Source organism: Ochotona princeps, chromosome 17, assembly GCF_030435755.1.
Source record: "Ochotona princeps isolate mOchPri1 chromosome 17, mOchPri1.hap1, whole genome shotgun sequence".
Classification (NCBI taxonomy): Eukaryota; Metazoa; Chordata; class Mammalia; order Lagomorpha; family Ochotonidae; genus Ochotona; species Ochotona princeps.
Genome location: NC_080848.1, coordinates 50372855 through 50391702, shown reverse-complemented (window position 1 = coordinate 50391702; position 18848 = coordinate 50372855). Strand labels below are relative to the sequence as shown.

The 18848-nt window shown below is 53.4% G+C and overlaps 1 protein-coding gene across 2 annotated transcripts in view; it reads left to right on the top strand.

The window, feature by feature from the left end:
• Positions 1 to 18848, top strand: part of DNAH9 (dynein axonemal heavy chain 9) — a 305997-nt gene that overhangs the window by 284379 nt on the left and 2770 nt on the right. For both annotated transcript variants that reach the window (XM_058676055.1, XM_058676053.1), the window contains 6 exons: positions 2500 to 2727; positions 5381 to 5572; positions 6646 to 6837; positions 9384 to 9554; positions 11999 to 12181; positions 15739 to 16128. In XM_058676055.1, the coding sequence (XP_058532038.1) occupies positions 2500 to 2727; positions 5381 to 5572; positions 6646 to 6837; positions 9384 to 9554; positions 11999 to 12181; positions 15739 to 16128 (1356 nt within the window). The remainder of the gene's footprint in view (positions 1 to 2499; positions 2728 to 5380; positions 5573 to 6645; positions 6838 to 9383; positions 9555 to 11998; positions 12182 to 15738; positions 16129 to 18848) is intronic.

The following is an 18848-nucleotide window of genomic DNA, read 5'->3' as shown; positions in this document are numbered from 1 at the left end:
GCACCTGCTGGAACCCAGGACTCTTACATTCTGGGCTCCTGTAGTTTCTGAGAACGCTGAAAGACTGAGCTCAAAACTTTCCCTCTGATCCCGGGTGCCTGGACGTTTCCAGGGAAGCTGTTTTGCCCAGGGACGAGGCATTTGAGTGTTGAACAGATATTACCTGTCCCCACTGTAAAATGTTGACGCAAGCGAAGGATCCCTGCTGGTTTGTGCTGTCCCTCCTGAAACGTGCAGCTACCCAGATTCTAAGAATCTCCCTGAAGTACCAAACTAAAACTGGCCTGGAATTCCCTGGGACAATGTTGCTCAGCTTAAGAACCTGAGCGAATCTGTGAGGGGGAAAAAACAGAAAAACTAACAAGTCCTCCTGCAAATTTGCAAAGTATTGCATGCACTCTCCCCTTCAGAGAAGGTTTTAAATACTATCCATGGGTTGATGGGTCCTACAATCCTATGATACAGGAATCTCCTTCAACCCAGTGTCTCTCACATGAGTCTGGCAGCGGTTAACACCCTGCAGCACCCTACTGGGAAATGCTGCTTAAGATCTTGCAAAAGCTGACTTCTTCGTTCCTGGGCACTGGACCAGCGCTTAGGCGCTCTCCCATTGTCCGTCCTATGGGAGCTCCTGAGGGATGAGTTTCTGAGGCCCTGGCCCCGGGGCCCTAGCATTGCCAGAACCCCAAACCCAGAAGGTCAGCCTTAGAGATCTCCATCCCAGGATCCTATCCCCCATGCAAGAGAGTTCTTCTCCTTGCCGGTCCTGCCTAGTGTGAGCAGCTGGTACTAGACAGGTTAATTCCTGAAGGGACAGACCACTGGAGCCGCCAGCTCACAAGGACCCCAGCTCTTCCAGGCAGCCCGCTCAGCTCTCTGCTCCTGGGCTGATGACACACAAATACTTTAAGAAATGTTCATTTCCGCCCCCACTACCAACCTCAGCACACCAAAACCCTTTCACACACAGTGCCTTTGGCTCTTTGCAGCAATTCTGTGAAATACATCAGTAAGGCAAACATTATCGTGATGTCTCTTCTTATAGAAAATAGCACTGAGAGACCAAATGACTACGGCTCAGAGTACTGTGCTCAGTGTGGATGTGTGTATTTAAGGCTCTGCGAGTCCCGCTACCTCAAATATTTGCCAAGGAGCTGTCCATCATGATGGAATGTATTGCCAAGAGGGCGAGTGAGTGTCCTCCCCGCAGGGGGCGCTGTGCAAAGCCGAGCTGAGCAAACAGGCAGGCTTCTGACAGATAGATGCACTGACAACTAAGAATCCAATCGCGGACAGGAGACAAGCTCAAAAACCCCTCGGAGGAGCGCGGGGACGGGAGGCTGTGTGGCTCTCGGAGCAGCAATGACGGGGTGTTTTAGGAAGACAAGTTTGGCAACAATTAGAATGGCTTGGAGAGGAGGAAAGATTTAAATCAGTGCCTTTCAAATGTTAAACCGGGTGTGAATTCCTGGATGGCAGAAAATGTGCTGATGCGGGAAGCCTTGGGCGGAGCGCAAGGATGCTGCCTGTCTCTTGGGCTCCCTGCTCAGGTCAGCAAGGCTGGTCTATACCCACCCTCCCTTCTGACTTTCAAGGCTTCTAAGTCATCCAGATGTCGGGACGGAGGAACAGGGTGGGGGACTGGACCTGGGATGCGGGTCTGTGTGAGGCTCTTCAAGTACAGTCCCTGGACCAGCAGCATCCTCTGCTGGGAACTGGTTAGAAATGCAAACCCAGCCCAGACCAGTTTTCAGGGTGGGAGCCTGTGCTGTCACCAGCTCTCCAGATGACTCGGATGCTCCGTGCTGGCAGAAAACTTCACACTGCTAAGACTTCAGGGACCAGAGACAAGGCTCAAATTGAAGCTGTGAGGAGGGTCCACGTTTCTAGGCATCCCAAGACCCTTCCTGTGCTGCGATTTGAAAATGTTTCACACCGTTAAACAGCATGGAGTTTTAAACGCGCTGAGCGCATGCAATGCCATCAAAGACTTAAGCATGCATATCCTACATTTTAAAATAATAAAGATGGAAGGTGGTTTTGGCCTCGCGATTAAGGTCACCTTCCATACTGGAGTACCCAGGTTTGACCGCAGGGTCTGGGTCCTGGCTCCACCTTGCTTCCCACCTCACCTTGGGAGGCAGTGAGCTTGGCACAAGTAGCTGGGTACCTGCCAAGCAAATGCAAAGCCTGGATGGAGCTCCCAGCTCCCCACTTTGGTCTTTGGTCCTGGGCCAGTCTTGGCCATCGCTGGCATATGGAAAAATGAACCCATAGATAGAAGCTCTCTTCATGTCTGTATCTCTGCTCCTCAAATTAAAAACATAGTTATGTATATAATTTTAAAACATAGATAATGTGTACAGCAAACGTATATTTGGTTGAGATAAGTTTCAGATTGTGCCTATTTGATCCTAATGTAAAGGTCATTCCATGCTGAGGCTTCCTGCTGACAGTTGCCTGCGTGGGGGTGGGCTGGGCTTTCTTCCTTCCCACTAGAATATCCACCTGGTGGCCAAGTGGCTGAGCACGCTGGAGAAGAAGCTGGAGGAGCTCGGTGAGGCCAGCCACCCAGAGTTCCGGGTCTTCATGAGTGCCGAGCCTGCACCCTCTCCCGAGGGCCACATCATCCCCCAGGGCATCCTGGAGAACTCTATTAAGATCACCAACGAGCCTCCCACCGGCATGCACGCCAACCTGCACAAGGCTTTGGACAACTTCAGCCAGGTACTGGCCTGAGGGAGAGGGGAAGGGTCACCCCCACGTCCCCACTTCACAGAGTCCATTCAAACATGGGGTGGGAGCATGAAGGAAGACAGCTGCCAGCCAAGCCCTGATCAGCAACATTAGCCTGTGTCCGGTGTACTCCCTTTGCAGTTAACCTCCAGCAGTTTCCACACAGAACCATGTAGCTCCCACATTGCACCTGGCCAAGCCTTAACTCAGCAAAAGGTGCGGGGCTGCTTCCTGCCGTCCCCTGTGAACTGAGACTCCGGGGTGGAGCACGCCGGGTTGCTGTAAAGTTGATGGGAAGGACATGGTGGGTCACGCATGTGGGAGCTTAGCATCCCATGTTTCAAGCTGGGGGCTAGGGGCAATGCCGTCCTTCGAATGACATCACTTACCAGTGAATGTGGGTTGGTGAGGATGATGGGGACATTGTCTCTTAACGCCAATACTGAGAATCTCACAGAAACTATTGAGACGGGGCCCAACCCTAGACCCAGTAAGAAAGAATGCAGGATGGAACCCGGTAATCTGCATTTTAACAGGCTGTCCAGGTCATTCTCATCCATGGCCAAGTTTGAGTACACTACAGGTAGACTCCATGGAGGGGCTCCTATTGCCAAGACCTAGGGAGTTCAAAACTGCCTTCTGAGTCCCTTTCCCAGCACACCTGCACCGCTCACACATCATCTAGAACAGAGGACCAAGAGTGACTGCCGGGAGACCCAGAGTATCACTCCTGGTGAAGCGATACCCCAGCACGGCCACGCGAGGCGGACGCTGGGGCACACTCCAGCACAGACCCATCCTCTTGGCCGTCTTTGTTTGCTTTCTTCCAAAACACAGCTTTGACTAAACTCCTAGATCCTCCAGACCTGGCAGTCCACACTCCCACATTTTCTGGCTTTTCTAAAAATCTCCACTTCATAGAAACATGCATTTTTTTTACATTGATTGATTCATTTATTTTTTGAGATAACATGTTTCATCTACGTAATAGTCAAAGAACTAAATACAATTCAACAAAGAAAAAGCTAAAATAAATAAGTCAATGAATAACCATAGCTGAACAGGGAGATCGACCAGAAATAGACCAGAAATCTAAATGTGCTCAACTTCACTCATAGATCATAAATTTGAAAATAACCTGCACGCTCATTTTATTTATGGTAGGCTATAATTGTTAACAATTTGCTTGACAGAGAATTTAAAGCAAAGTTTGACAAACGCCGTAAGTGCAGCAAAACTGATACACACAGGCGTCTCTCTCTTTTTACAGTTTTACTTTTTAACTCCCAAATATTAGAGACAACATCACGTTGAGTGAAAGAAGCCAAACCCAGAAAGAAAAAAGCTCTAAGTTCTCCCTGTCATGTGGAAATGTACATTTCTTTTTTTTTTAAGGGTTATTTTATTTTTATTGGAAGGTCAGATACACAGAGGAGGAGAGACAGAGAGGAAGATCTTCCGTCTGATGATTCACTCCCCAAGCAGCTGCTTCGGCCAGAGCTGAGCCGATCCGATGCCAGGAGCCAGGAGCTTCTTCTGGGTCTCCCACGCGGTCCCAAGGCTTTGGTCTGTCCTCGACTGCTTTCCCAGGCCACAGGCAGGGAGCTGGATGGGAAGTGGGGCAGCCAGGACATGAACCAGTGCCCATATGGGATCCCGGCACTTGTTAGGCTAGGAATTTAGCTGCTAGGCTACTGCATTGGGCCCAAAGTCTACATTTCTTAAGTATTTAATCAGCAGCCTTCTCTGTGGGAAGCTAGTGCTGGGCCCAAGCTCTTACAGTGAAGCTTGGGGTGCCCAACACTGAGCGTATCATTGCCCTGAACCCCTGAAACAGGTGAACATGGTGAACTGGATGCCAGATGGAATGGATCACAATTCTTTCCATCAAAAGTTGGGAGAAAGCAGGTGTTAGGATGCAGGCATCTGAGCCTATGGAAGGTTCCAGAGGCAGGCCGTTCACGGTTGTCCTGCCTCGAGGGTCTTGGGCAAAGTCAAGAGGACAGTGGCAAGCACTGCACAAGCTTACGTCCTCATGCTCAGCCTTAAGCCTCCCTCCCTGCTGGCCCTTCCCCCTCTCCGCCACCAGCACCTTCCCTCCTCAGGTCAGCCAGGGCCACTGCCTCCTTGGTCTCCTGCTTCTCCATCCTTCCACATGCTCTTTCAAGACCCACATGTCCTGTGACCAGGGCACACCTCCCCCAGCCCCGGTGGAGTCCTTTCTCTGTGTCATCTCTCTGGTCACCTCCCGTTCAGGACTGGGGGAGCAGCAAGCAACATAAGGGGGCTAACACTGTCTGCTCCCTAGGGCTCTAGTTCCAACCTCTGCCTCACTCCAGCACGTCCCTCCGCTCCGCCACCACACACACTCGCAGCATCCAAGTCAACGAGTCCCTGTTCCCATGGGCAGGAATGCTACTAAACTTCCGTGATGTACAAAATGTGCAGGGTATGAGAGAAGACCTTCCGTGCGATCTGTGGGTATCCCCCCCACACACACCCACACCCTGGGGACAGTGACATGGACAGGACAGACAGGACCAGCCCGTGGCCCTTGACCCTGTGTTCCGTCAGCCCCTCCCCTCCTCCCGTGGGTGAGGGAAGCTGAACATCACCATCCTCCCCAGCCACGCTCTCCTTCCAGGACACCCTGGAGCTGTGCTCCCGTGAGACCGAGTTCAAGAGCATCCTCTTTGCTCTCTGCTACTTCCACGCGGTGGTGGCGGAGAGACGGAAGTTTGGGCCCCAGGGGTGGAACCGCTCCTACCCCTTTAACACCGGGGACCTCACTATCTCTGTGAATGTGCTCTACAACTTCCTGGAGGCCAACGCCAAGGTAAAAGAAGTGGGCATTCAGGGGGCAGCAAGTATGGATGCAGGACCGGAGGGTGGGAAGGGATACCTCTATGCCCACACCTATGGAGGGGGCGTGCCCTGGGGGGGTCTTCACCTCACACAAGCAGGGGTTGGCATCACCCACCCAGGACCAGCCCGGGGCTGCAAACAGCGCCACCATGAGGCTACAAGCCAGGAAGCTCAGGAAACCAATGACTTAGGCCCTGGTTTTGAGTCAGTCCCACAAAGAGCACAACCCCACCCCGTCCCGTGCCACCCACTTGCAGCGAGGCAGGCAGGCTGCAGCAGAGCAGGGAGAGGACACCCCCACACTCACTGGACGTTACCTTTCCAAGTCCATTATCCGAGGGTACAGACCTCCTCCTGCGCGATGTGGCTGGCTCCCCACACACAGGCATGGTCTTTGCCAAAGAAGAGGAGGCAAAACGCTTGGTTCTTTTCTCCTCTGGTGGTCTCAACTCCAAGAACACCTTCACTAAGCCATCAGTGTGCTTTCATCGAAGGGGCTGTTCACACCCCCTAAGCTTTTCTACTTCCTGAGTCAAACACAGCATGGGCAGTGCCACCACATCCTCCTAGCGGGGACGAAATGGGTCGATCAGACCCAGCTACCCAGAGCAGCCCTTCTTCTGCCTGCTAGGGAGCCCACCGTCCACACTGCCTCCCCTAGAGGAGCCTCCCTCGGCTACTGTCACAGCTCTGTGCTGCCGGCCACTCACTCCCAACTGCCCCCTCAAGGAGTAACGAATGGATTTTGCCCTTAGGGGTAGGAAGGTACCCTGACCTTCATTTTCTTCGATTTGATGTCCATCTGAGGGGCTGCTATGTGGCGCATGATATCATGGTCATAATTGATGACCACGAAGGAGAGGCAGGGCCCAGGCAGGAGAGGGTGGCATACGGGCCCTCTTGATCCGATGGTATGATTCTTCAAGACTTTCCAAGCACTCCTGGAACATTCCTGCATCAGCTCGCCCTTGGGTGGGGTGGGAGGGGCGTATACAGATGAGACCACCTGTCTTAGGCAGCCTCCCTCTGTGCCCTGGCCCGCAGGTGCCCTATGACGACCTGCGCTACCTCTTTGGGGAGATCATGTACGGAGGCCACATCACAGATGACTGGGACAGGAGGCTCTGCAGAACTTACCTGGAGGAGTTCATTAAGCCAGAAATGCTGGCAGGAGAGCTGTCTCTGGCGCCAGGGTTCCCACTGCCCGGCAACATGGACTACCGTGGCTACCATGAGGTGAGGCGAGGCTCCCTGCTCAGCTGGAGAGATACAGCCCCGAAGTGCCGCCTGTGTGGGATGGTTCAGTCTCTCCCAGAGAGGCACGATTGGGTGGCCCGGGGAACTCACCCTGCCTTTGCCCTGTTATCTGTCAACATAAACACCCCCACAGGTGCTGAGAAAATCTGTCTCATGGATGATATTCTTACTCTTGATTTGATTTTCCATGCTATTACTACAGCTTCCAAAAAAAAAAAAAAATACTCCTCTGTGCCCATTTGACTTGCCATGGAACATATACTGAAAGACACTCTTTTTGAAAAGTTTTCCAACTGGGCTTCAGAACATGCCTAAAGAAGTCTGAGGACCACGCAGGAGTGGCGTGGCACCATGGGTTATGCCACCCCTGGGGTCAATGACAGCCTGTTTCCGGGCGCCTGGGACCAAGGCCCACCTCTTCTTCGCCCCCAGAACGCGGCAGAGGATGACTGAGGACGTGGGTCCCTGTCACCCCCGTGGGAGACCCGGGCAGAGCCCCAGGCTCTCCCGAGTTCAGCCTGGCCCAGTCCTGGCTGTGGGGGGCACTTGGGAAGTGACTAGTGCGTGCAAGATCTTCCTTCTTTGGGTCTCCCTCTCCCGGTGTCACTCTGCCTTCCCAATAAATAAATAAATCTTTTTGAAAGTCATCAGACAGAATGAGGTCCTGGGAGCTATAGCATCTACAAGGGAGAGAACAAATATGTATTAAACAAAAAAAAAATGCCTTAAGTACTAAATGGAAATGCTCGTCACAGAAACCTTACCTACAAAATTTAACTTTTTAAAAAACAGAACCTAAGTATAAGTCTTCAAAGTCATTTGATCTGGAAAATCTGACCTATCAGCGGAAATTAAAAACAAGAAATCTCTTTAAGGAAAATAAGAGGTTTTTGTTTAACTCTTTTGCTCAGGTCACACAGCTTCTCACTGGAAAATAGAGCATGAGTGCCCCCTAGTGTCCATAGGCTATTTTGACAAGAGGCTGGAACAGATAGGGGCGATTCTGGCATACCTGATGAGCGCTGGTTTGAGGCTGTTCTACTTCCAATCCAGCTCCCCGCTAGTGCACCTGGGAAAGCAGAGGACTGCCTAAACCCTCGGGATCCTGAGCCCGCATGGGAGAGCTGAGAGAAGCTCCTGGCTCCTTGGCTTCAGATCAGCCCCGCTGCAGCCATTTGGGGGAAGTGAACCAGCAGATGGAAGATCTCTCTCTGGGAAAAAAAAAAAGTTCCCTTACTCAGCAACAACATGATTTTCACACACAAGGTGACAGAGGAGGACTTTCCTTTATTCACACCCTTAATAACAAGTAGTTATAAAGAACCACATAAAATGGAGGAGTGTATTGTGTGCTCAGCGCTGGAAGAAATACAGAATCGTGGGCATCGCCCTTTGAGGGTCTGTATAATTTTACCTGGACTGGAAGCAAATGACTGCCAGAAATCATCAGAACAGCAATGCAGTAGGTACCACATTGCTTCTTTTTTTAAACATTTATTTTATTTTATTATTGGAAAGGCAGATATACAGAGAGGAGGAGACAGAGGAAGATCTTCCATCCACTGGTTCACTCCCCAAGTGGCCACAATGACCAGAGCTGAGCCAATCCGAAGCCAGGAGCCAGGATCATCTTCTGGGTCTCCCATGCAGGTGCAGGGTCCCAAGCCACAAGCAGAGAGCTGGATGGGAAGTGGGGCAGCCAGGACACGAACCAGTGCCCATGCGGGGTCCTGGCACATGCAAGGCAAGGACTTTAGCCACTAAACTACCGCGCAACAGGCCCGCCACATCATTGGCAGGTGTGTGAACACTCCTGTCTGTGGCCCATCTTCCCTTCCCTAAGTCCCAGTTACTCATCTGTTCTGCATGCAGGGTCCCATTCGTGGGTTTAGGATTGTCCTCCTTGATTTAAACCTGTAGGTGAGCGAGGAGAGAAGACTTGGGGGGAGATAGTAGCGGCTGTGTGTGAGAGACACCAGGGCAGGCCTCGTGTTTCTGCAGGATTGTGGGGGAACCCTCATGATGTCTGTGGGGACACAAGTGGCAGGGAGCCCTGCGGGTGGGATGAGACAGAAGCCTGGTTGGGGACAGGGGGGCAGACAACGGAAGTGGCAGAAGAGGAAAGCTTTGCTTGTAGATGAGGGAGTATGGGCAACAGGAGACAACCCTGGCTGCTTTCTTTAAAAAAAAAAAATATTTATTTTATTTGAAATGCGGAAAAAAGAAAGGGATCTTCCATCCACTGGTTCACTCCCTAAATGACTGGCAACGGCGGGGCCCAAGCCAGCAGCCTGACTCTCCTCCTGAGTCTCCCACTAGGTGGGACGGGCCCTGGCACTTGGTCTATGGTCTGCTGCCTCCCCAGGCACCTTAGCAGGGAGCTTGATTGGAAGCTCAACAGCCAGGACTCAAACCCACTCCCGTATTGGATGCCGGTGCTGCAGGCAGCAGCCTAGCAGGCTGTGCTACCACGTTCCGTGCCCCGACTTGCCCTCTAGGCTAGCAGGCCCTGGGTGTTTTTTCAGTACATCGATGCCGAGCTGCCCCCGGAATCGCCCTACCTCTACGGCCTCCACCCCAACGCGGAGATCGGCTTCCTGACCCAGACCTCGGAGAAGTTCTTCCGCACGGTGCTGGAGCTGCAGCCGCGGGACCGCCGAGCCTGGGACGGAGTCGCTGCCACCAGGGAAGACAAGGTGGGGGATAAGGGATGTGGGTCTGCTTGGACCCAAACTGGTGGGCAGAGATTCCCCCGCCGCCGTCGGCTGTGCTTTTCTGGCCACAGAGTGGAGAAGCCCCCCTCTCCAGCCTTGGCACGCTCCTGCTCCCAGCTCCCGTTCCCACACAGCCCTCTGGGGTACGGCATTGGAAGCCCCGCCCTTGGGGGTTTGGCTGGTCCACCCAAAGCTAGAGGTCACCTAATGTGCCTGCCAGAGTTTAGGAAGAATGGGCCTGGAACTGGTGATGTTTTTTCTTAGAGCAAGTAGGTACGAGTGGGAGATGGGGGGAGGGAAAGCACACGCTAGCGTAAAAGCTGTCACCTGCTGGGGCACAAGGCCCAGGTACCCAAGGGGCTGAAGCTAGGAGCTGGGAACTCCACACAGATCGCTGAAGCAGGTGGCAGTGACGTAGGCACTGACGTCATCATCATCAGCTGCTCCCCAGGGTCTGCAGTGGTGGGGAGCTGGAATGAGGAACCACGGCCAGAGACAGAACCCATATACTCCAGAGAACATGTGTGGGGGGCCCAGCCAGCACTTAAACTCCCAGACCAAGCACCTGCCCTCCAGCTTGACTTCAAATTCCATTTTCCAGGAGAGTCTGTCTAGGTACCCTCATGCACCTGTGGACCGCGCCCCAGTTCCTTTATCATCCCTGTCCTTTCTGTGGTCTCCACACCCTGCACACCACATATTAGCAATGGAAGAAAGCTCTGTACCCACCCTCCCGCACACACACACAGCCCACACACAGTGTGTTCTGGAACAATCTCTCCAGACTGTCTTTTCCATCTCTGAGTAATGTTCAAATGGCAGCTTTTTGATATAAGGGCTGTTTCTTCAAATTTCTCTCTACAGACAGAAATATGGTGTCAATTTCGCCATTTGTCTTCTGCCCTCGGCAGCAGCTCCGGGGGTGCTGTTAAAATGCCAATCCGGTTTCTGCTATGACAGCACAGGAGACCCACTCGTGACAGAGGGATGGGGTTTGTCTTGCTCCCCACTCCCACCCAATATCAACCATTTTCCAGGGGTCTGGGTTGGTTTCTTAACAATGCCGGGCCAGGTGTTCACATTTCTTCAAGGTTTTCAGACGCTGCCACATTCACTAGCCCCTTTGAGCCGATCTGGGAGTTGGGGTGGAGGGATGGGCAGACCAAGACCAAAAACGGAGGCCCCTTCCGTTGGACAATCCCGGCAGAACACATGAACTGCATCAGGACTCCCTGTGAGCAAGACACCGATTTAGCCGAACCCAGCAAGTAATAAATAGTTCACAGTATCAAGGGCGTCAGGCTGAGAGAAGACCACCGGGGCCTGTCAGGGCCTGGGAGAGAAACAGAAGGGGTGGGCTGGGCTCCTGGGGAAGATCATCTGACTGGCCAGGGACTGCCCCCCACCCCAGAGCAGATGGACAGACGATGAGGAAGAGAGGACCAGAGACCTGTCCCTATAGAAGGGAAAACAGAGGATGATGACAGAGGCATTGGGTCCCACCGCAGGCACGCAGTAGGGCTCAGCCCTCCCGCCCCAGCCTCCGTCCTCCCTCCATCCTCTTTTGCAAACTCCCTCCAGCCGTGTGTGCTGGCCACACGCTGCCGTCCATCTTCCTTGGCTGACCGACCTCCCGGGCTGACTCATTTACTCCAGAATGGCCAACTCAAGCCTCCAAGCGCCTGCCCCAGAATGGCTCAGAACCCTCTGTGTGCTTTGATTCCAATTTTCCGGAAGACAGATCCCAGTGGTTGTAGCTCTCAAGGTCTGCTTAGCTGATGGCCTGGATGGGCAACGGACGCAGGCGTGGGAAACGGGGCTTGTGCCATGGATAGGTGCTGCCCCGCTCGTCTCGAGCTAGAAACCCAGTGTCACATCCCAGAAATGCCAGCGTGTGTGTGTGTGTGTGTGTGAGTTGTGTGCTTACATGTATGTGTGCATGTATGTGTGATGTGTATTTGTGTGTGTGTATGTATGTATATGCATGGGATTGTTTGCATATGTATCAGCATATGAATGTATATGGATGTATGTGAGCATGTATGTGTGTGTACATGGGCATCAGTGTATGAATATGTACACATGAATGTGTGTGTGTGTGTGTCATGTGTGTGTCAGTATGTGTCTCAATATATATGCATGTGTATGGAATGAAAATATATATGAGTGTATATGAGTGTGTTGTGTACATGTGTATGTGTGTGTGTGTTGTGTACGTGTGTATGTGTGTGTTTGTATACATATACATACATACATGCACGAGTGTGCATGGGAGTCTACCTTGTGCTGTCCAGGTTGGTTCCCATCACTGCCTGAGCTGGCTGCCAGCTGTTTAACCACAGGCGGGCGGCCCCTCCAGGGGGTGGGACAGGGTCCTGGTGGGAAGCACAGCTCCCCCCTAACCCGGAGTTTCTGCGGGGGGGCAGGTCAAGGCCCTCCTGGAAGAACTCCTGGAGCGGATGACGGACGAGTTCAACATCCCCGAGCTGATGGCCAGGGCGGAGGAGCGCTCCCCGTACCTGGTGGTCGTCTTCCAGGAGTGCGAGCGGATGAACGGCCTCACCAGGGAGATGCGGCGCTCGCTTAGGGAGCTGGACCTCGGCTTGAAGGTGAGTGACATTTGCAGGCGCCGGAGCGGCTGGGGCCCACCTACCGCCCCCAGGGAACTGGCTGCTACCAGGCAGCGTCCTAAGGCAATCCTAGGTATCGCACCAACTTCCGTCTCCAACAAGAAACAGGTCTGCTGGTTCTACTGCCAATTACCCAGGCCAGGGCATGCCGGCTCACCTGGACCTCAAGGTCAACAGGAGGTCTGAAAAAAAAACTGTCATCACAGACGCGAAGGACTGGAGAAGCCAGTGCTGTGGCTGGGATTGAAAACTTTTTTTTTTTAAGATTTACTTATTTTTATTACAAAGTCAGATATACAGAGAGGAGGAGAGACAGAGAGGAAGATTTTCCGTCTGATGATTCACTCCCCAAGTGAGCCGCAACGGGCCGATGCTGTGCCAATCCTAAGCCGGGAACCTGGAACCTCTTCCGGGTCTCCCACATGGGTGCAGTGTCCCAAAGCTTTGGGCCGTCCTCGACTGCTTTCCCAGGCCACAAGCAGGGAGCTGGATGGGAAGTGGAGCTGCCGGGACTAGAACCGGCGCCCACATGGGATCCCAGGGCATTCAAGGTATGGACGTTAGCGGCTAGGCCAGGCCGCTGGGCCCCTGGGATTGAAAACTTAAACCAGCCCCTGGGGGTCCGGGAGTGGGAGGTGCCCTCAAGGCTAGCCTTTTAGCTTCACCGTGACCCTGAGGATACAGGAAAATTCCTCCTGAGAAGCTATGAAACCGAGTGCAACATGCAGATGAATGGGTTTAAAAAGCGGCAGACCCAGCTCACTCCCTCTGTGCCTTTTTGACTCCAGTATCAGTGGAGGGGAATGACGCGGAAGAAGAGCCAGGAAGGGTGTGTCCAAGGCGAACAGTGTCTGGCTGGGTTTGCACCACCTCAGAGGTCCCCCAGGATGCTGCCTGGCCCCCACTGCGTGGCCCTGGTCACCTGGAAAGGCAGGTGACCAGGAGCAATTGCCTTGAGTGGGTGTGCTGCGATCTTAGCTTACCCACGCCCAGCTGGCTTCCAACAAGCGCTTCTACCGTGTCTTCCAGGAGCCTTTTTTTTGCCAAAAGGGGCGTGGGGGCGGGGGAAGGGCATGAGAACCAGAACGTGCCTGGGCAGACGAAGGGGTGGGGGAGGGAGTGGCTGCAGGGGGTTATGGGGTAACTTGTCACCTCCTGGACACACACGCATGCACGCATGTAGGAGCTGGACCACGAGGCCCTGAACTGTGAGTCCCTGAGGATGCTGGGAGCTCGGGGCAGTGAGAGGAAAGGCCAGGCAGTCACCAGTGAACACAGGATTCTCCAGGCAAGGAATTCAGTTCCCCGCAGGCAGACGCCTGGCTCACGGCCTTTCCAAGGTGAGGAAATCTCCTCCGAGCTGTTTGGAAGGGATGCTGACTCCCACTAACCCGGCATACAAAAGACCGATGTGTAAAACTTGCGAAGTCCAATTCATTCTTTGCTTAGAACTTTCAGAGGACCACATGCCGATGGCAGACCGCCTGGGAAACTCTCCACCCATCTAGAACGAAGCGCGTGAGAAACTAACTTCTTGGACCCGTCATGTCCGATGGCTGGGCCAGACAGAGCTCTGCTGGGAGCGTTACAGCGTGTCAGACACAGCGAGCACAATGTGGGAAATCAGGACGTGTGCCAATCATCTTTTAATTATGCATCAAAAGGCCATTGGATATTTTAGATATGCTAGAGAAAGTATATCATGAAAACTAAGCTCATGTGCTCATTTTTACTTTTCTACATGTGAATACCAGAGAAAGTGGAAGTGACCATGTGGGTCACTTCCGTGGCCTGGTCCGTGTTCATTTGCACAGTGCACATCCTAGACACCAGCCGGGGCCGGCTCAGGATGTAAGCGAGGCTGGAGCCTCTAGGTTTGTGCGGGAACCCACGAAACTGAACTTGGAATAGGAAGGAAGAAGACTTTAAGGGAAAAATGTATCTTTTATTGGGTATTTCGCTAAAGAAAGGTTAGGAAAGTGCCTGTTTACAGGGATGCACCGCCATGCCCTTACAGTCCTAGCTGGTGGCCGAGGGCTGCCAGCCTGGAGCTCATCCCACTGGCCCCGCAAGGTCGAATCCCCAGGGAGCACACCCCAGTTATTTTTTCTAGTGGATTCCTGCCCTGTGAGCAGGTCCATGCACAGTGTGCAAACCCATGGAGCAGTTCAGGCAACTCGGGCTCAGGTGCCAGGGGAAGGAGGTCACCCCAGTGCCTCACAGCCAGGAGGGGCCCGGGCACCCTGATCCTGTCTGCCCACGCCAGATGCACCACTCCGGTGACATTCTTTTCTGAACCTATCTCAGCAAACGGTAACCCGGGGCTGGCAGCTGTTTGAGCTTCCCTCCTGCGGTGGGCACGTGGGCATCAGCGCCCTGGGCAAGGGGGCACGGTTCTGTCCCACCTTCTGCTTCCTCCTCTGCTGTTTCGGTCCAGGTCACAGGGACAAGTAAGGAAGACCAGGTGTCGTCTCAGCTTCTTTTTTTAATTATTGTCATTTATTTGTATTGGAAAATCAGATATACGGCAAAGAGGAGAGACAGAGAGGAAGATCTGTCTGTTGATTTACTCTCCAAGTGACTACAATGGCCAGAGCTGAGCTGATTTGAAGTTAGGAGCCAGGAGCTTCTTCCAGGTCTCCCATGCGGGTACAGGGTCCCGAGTCTTAACAGTTCTGAAGTGAAGAGAAAGACCTGGATCTGGAATTCCATGGTGCCAGTCTTCCATTATACAGGCTAGGAACCCCAGGCCTGTCCTTAACGTGCAAGCCAGAGTGCCGGGTCCCAGAGTGATTACTACCAGAACCAGGAGCCAGGAGCCTCTCTTTTGGGTCTCCCATGCAGGTACAGGGTCCCAAGGCTTTGGGCCATCCTTGACTGCCTTCCCAGGCCACAAGAAAGGAGCTGGAAGGGAAGTGGAGCAGCCGGGATATGATCTGGCATATAGGATCCCATCGCATGCAGGGCAAGGATTTTAATCACTAGGCTACTGTGTTGGACCCAAAGATTTATTTGTTTTTATTGGAAAGGCAGATTCACAGAGTGAAGGAGAGACAGGGGAAGATCTTCCATCTGCTGTTTCACTCAAGTAACTGCAATGGCCACAGCTGAACTGATCTGAAGCCAGGAGCCTCTTCCGGGTCTCCCACACAGACTCAGGGTCCCAAGGCCTTGGGCCGTCCTCTGCTGCTTTCCCAGGGCACAAGCAGGGAGCTGGATGGGAAGTGGAGCAGCTGGGATCAAACAGGTGCCCAGATGTGGGATCTTGGCATGTGCAAGGAGAGAATTTAACCACTGAGCCATCGCGAAGCCTGGCATGCTTTTGTTTCAACATTTATTTATATTTATTTCTACTGAAAAGGTAGATATACAGAGAGAAGGAGGTATGGAAAGAAACATTTTCCCCCTACCGCCTGCCCCTACTGGAACCCTCTCCCGTCTGGAGCCCAGGCCCTGGAGTCTGCAGCCGGCTGTTGCAGCAGGAGTTCACACTCCCTCCCTTTTTCCCATCCTTTCATTTGCTTTTACTTCTCCAGGGGGAGCTGACCATGAGCAGTGACATGGAGAACTTACAGAATGCCCTGTACCTAGACACGGTGCCAGAGGCCTGGGCCAGGCACGCCTACCCCTCTACGGCAGGCCTGGCAACCTGGTTCCTGGACCTGCTCAGCCGAATCAAGGAACTGGAGACGTGGACGGGCGACTTGGCGATGCCCGCCACCGTGTGGCTCACGGGCTTCTTCAACCCCCAGTCCTTCCTCACGGCCATCATGCAGTCAACGGCTCGCAAGAACGAGTGGCCTCTGGAGCAGATGGCCCTGCAGTGCGACGTCACAAAGAAGAACAGGGAGGAGTTTCGGAGTCCCCCTCGGGAAGGGGCCTACGTCCACGGGCTCTTCATGGAGGGCGCCCGCTGGGACACGCAGGTAAAGCTGGCTGGGCCAGAGAGGCTCTGGCATGCTGAGTCAAACTCACCCTTCCGTCCTCCCTCCCTCCCTCCCTCCCTCCTTCCATTCCTTTCTCTTTTTTTAGAGGTATTTGTTTTAAAGCCAGTGTTACAGATTGGGAGAGAGAGGAATTCCCATCTGCTGGTTCACTCTCCCAAGTAGCCACAGTGGCCAGAGCTGAGTTGCTCAGAAGCTGGGAGCCAGGAGCTTCTTCAGGTCTCTCCCCATGGGCCAGACACTGTCCCCTGCAGCTAATGTTGAGGTTCTGGGAAAGGAAATGAAGCCAGGGGCTGACGCTGGGGGACAGCACGTTAGGTTTCTGCCTGTGTCACTGCCAACTCCCTGCTGACACGCCAGGGAGAGCAGCAGACGGCCTGATGTGCCAGGGAGAGCAGCCGCAGACGGCCTGATGTGCCAGGGAGAGCAGCAGACGGCCTGATATGCCAGGGAGAGCCGCAGACGGCCTGATGTGCCAGGGAGAGCAGCCGCAGACGGCCTGATGTGCCAGGGAGAGCAGCAGACAGCCTGATGTGCCAGGGAGAGCAGCAGACGGCCTGATGTGCCAGGGAGAGCAGCAGACGGCCTGATGTGCCAGGGAGAGCAGCCGCAGACGACCTGATGTGCCAGGGAGAGCAGCAGACAGCCTGATGTGCCAGGGAGAGCAGCAGCAGACGGCCTGATGTGCCAGGGAGAGCAGCAGACGGCCTGATGTGCCAGGGAGAGCAGCCGCAGACGGCCTGATGTGCCAGGGAGAGCAGCAGCAGACGGCCTGATGTGCCAGGGAAAGCAGCAGACAGCCTGATGTGCCAGGGAGAGCAGCAGCAGACGGCCTGATGTGCCAGGGAGAGCAGCAGCAGACGGCCTGATGTGCCAGGGAGAGCAGCAGCAGACGGCCCCAGTGCTTGGGCCTCTGCACCCACATGTGAGACCCTGAAAAAGCTCCTGGCTCCACACTGGGCTCCGACCCAAACCTGGCTATTGTGGCCATCTGGGGAGTGAACCAGGGGTTAGAAGACTTCTGTCTCTCTGCTTCTGCCCCTCCCTCTCTGTTAACGCTGCCTTTCAAACGAATAAATAAATTTAAAATCTCACCAAAAAAAAAAAAGAAAGAAAGAAAATGAAGCTAAGACAGTTTCTCACTGGGCAGACACACGCATGTGTGTGCACGCAGGAAGATGGTGACTAACTGGGCTCGCTGAGCCCTAAGCCAGAGAGCCAGAGGCCACCTCACAGACACATGATCAGGGATAAATTCAGGAGAGTTAACAAATAACAGCAATAAAGCAATAAACAGAGAGAATCTGATTTAAAAAAAAAAAGATTTTTTATTGGAAAAGCAGATTTAAAAAGAGGAGAAACACAGAGGAAGATCTTCCATCTGCTTACTTCACTCCTCAGCTGGCTCCAACAGCTGGAGCTGAGCCGATAAAACCAGGAGCCAGGAGCTTCTTCTGCGTCTCCCACGTGGGTACAGGGTCCCGAGGCTTTGGATTATCCTCTGCTGCTTTCCCAGGCCACAGGCAGGAGAGCCGAACTGGAAGTAGAGCAGCCAGGACCCGACCCAGCACCTATAAGGAATGTCAGCACTTGCGGGTGGAGGATTAGTCAACTGAGCCATGATAAGAGAGAATCCGATTTTGAGAGAAGCCATATTGTTTAAAAATTTTAATTTTCAGCAACAACCAAGAATATTAAATGTTCAAAGAAAACAAAAGAAATGATTCACACATAGGGTACCAAGCTATTGAAAGAAAATGTCCCTGAGGGCCTGGCACGATAGCCTAGTGGCTAAATTTCTCACCTTGCATGCACCGGGATCCCATACGGGTACTGGCTCGTGTCCTGGCAGCCCCACTTCCCATTCTGCTCCCTGTTTGTGGCCAGCAAAGCAGCAGAGGACGGCCCAAAGCCTTGGGACCCTGCACCTGCGTGGGAGACCCGGAAAAAGTTCCTGGCTTCAGGTCGATTCAGCTCCAGCCATTGCAACCACTTGGGGAGTGAATCAGCAGATGGAAGATCTTTCTTTCTGTCTCTCCTTCTCTCTGTGAATCTGTCTTTCCAACAAAAATAAACAAATCTTAAAAAAAAAAAAAAGTCCCTGATACTCTGGTCACACACCAACATGCCAGGTGCCGATATGTGTAAGCTGCACAGAGTGACAAAACTTATTTAAAAGGTGAGAAAGTGAACACACACACACACACACAGGAGCACAGGTTGGTCCACACAGAGAAAAAGCTGTCTTAAGTGGGGAGTGGGTCAGCAGAATTGCCCTAAAGAAGAGGAAGGGGAGGGGAGACAGAGATAGAGCCTGGCAGCCCCTCTAAGGCATGATGAGCAAGTGGGGGGAGAGAGAGAACACCCCCGACGCTGGTGCCTGTATGAGGTCAGGGAAGTTCCCCTGAAGGAGTGAGGCCACCCGGGATTGGTGCGGCACCTCCGCAAGTGCTACCTGGAGCTCAGCGTTCACATCCGCATCCCCCTTACGATAGGTCTCAGGAAGAGGGGACGTTGTGGTGGACGGGCAGAGAGAATCCCACGGGGCCTTGTGACTTCCAGCTCAGCAGGTGCAGCTGCCTGCATGCCTATCTCCTAGCAAAACTACTGAAACACAAAGACAGAGGGAGGCTGTGGAAAGCAGTGAGAGGGAAGAGACTCGTCCTCTACAAGGGGTCCCCAGTGAGAGAAGAACGGGCAGT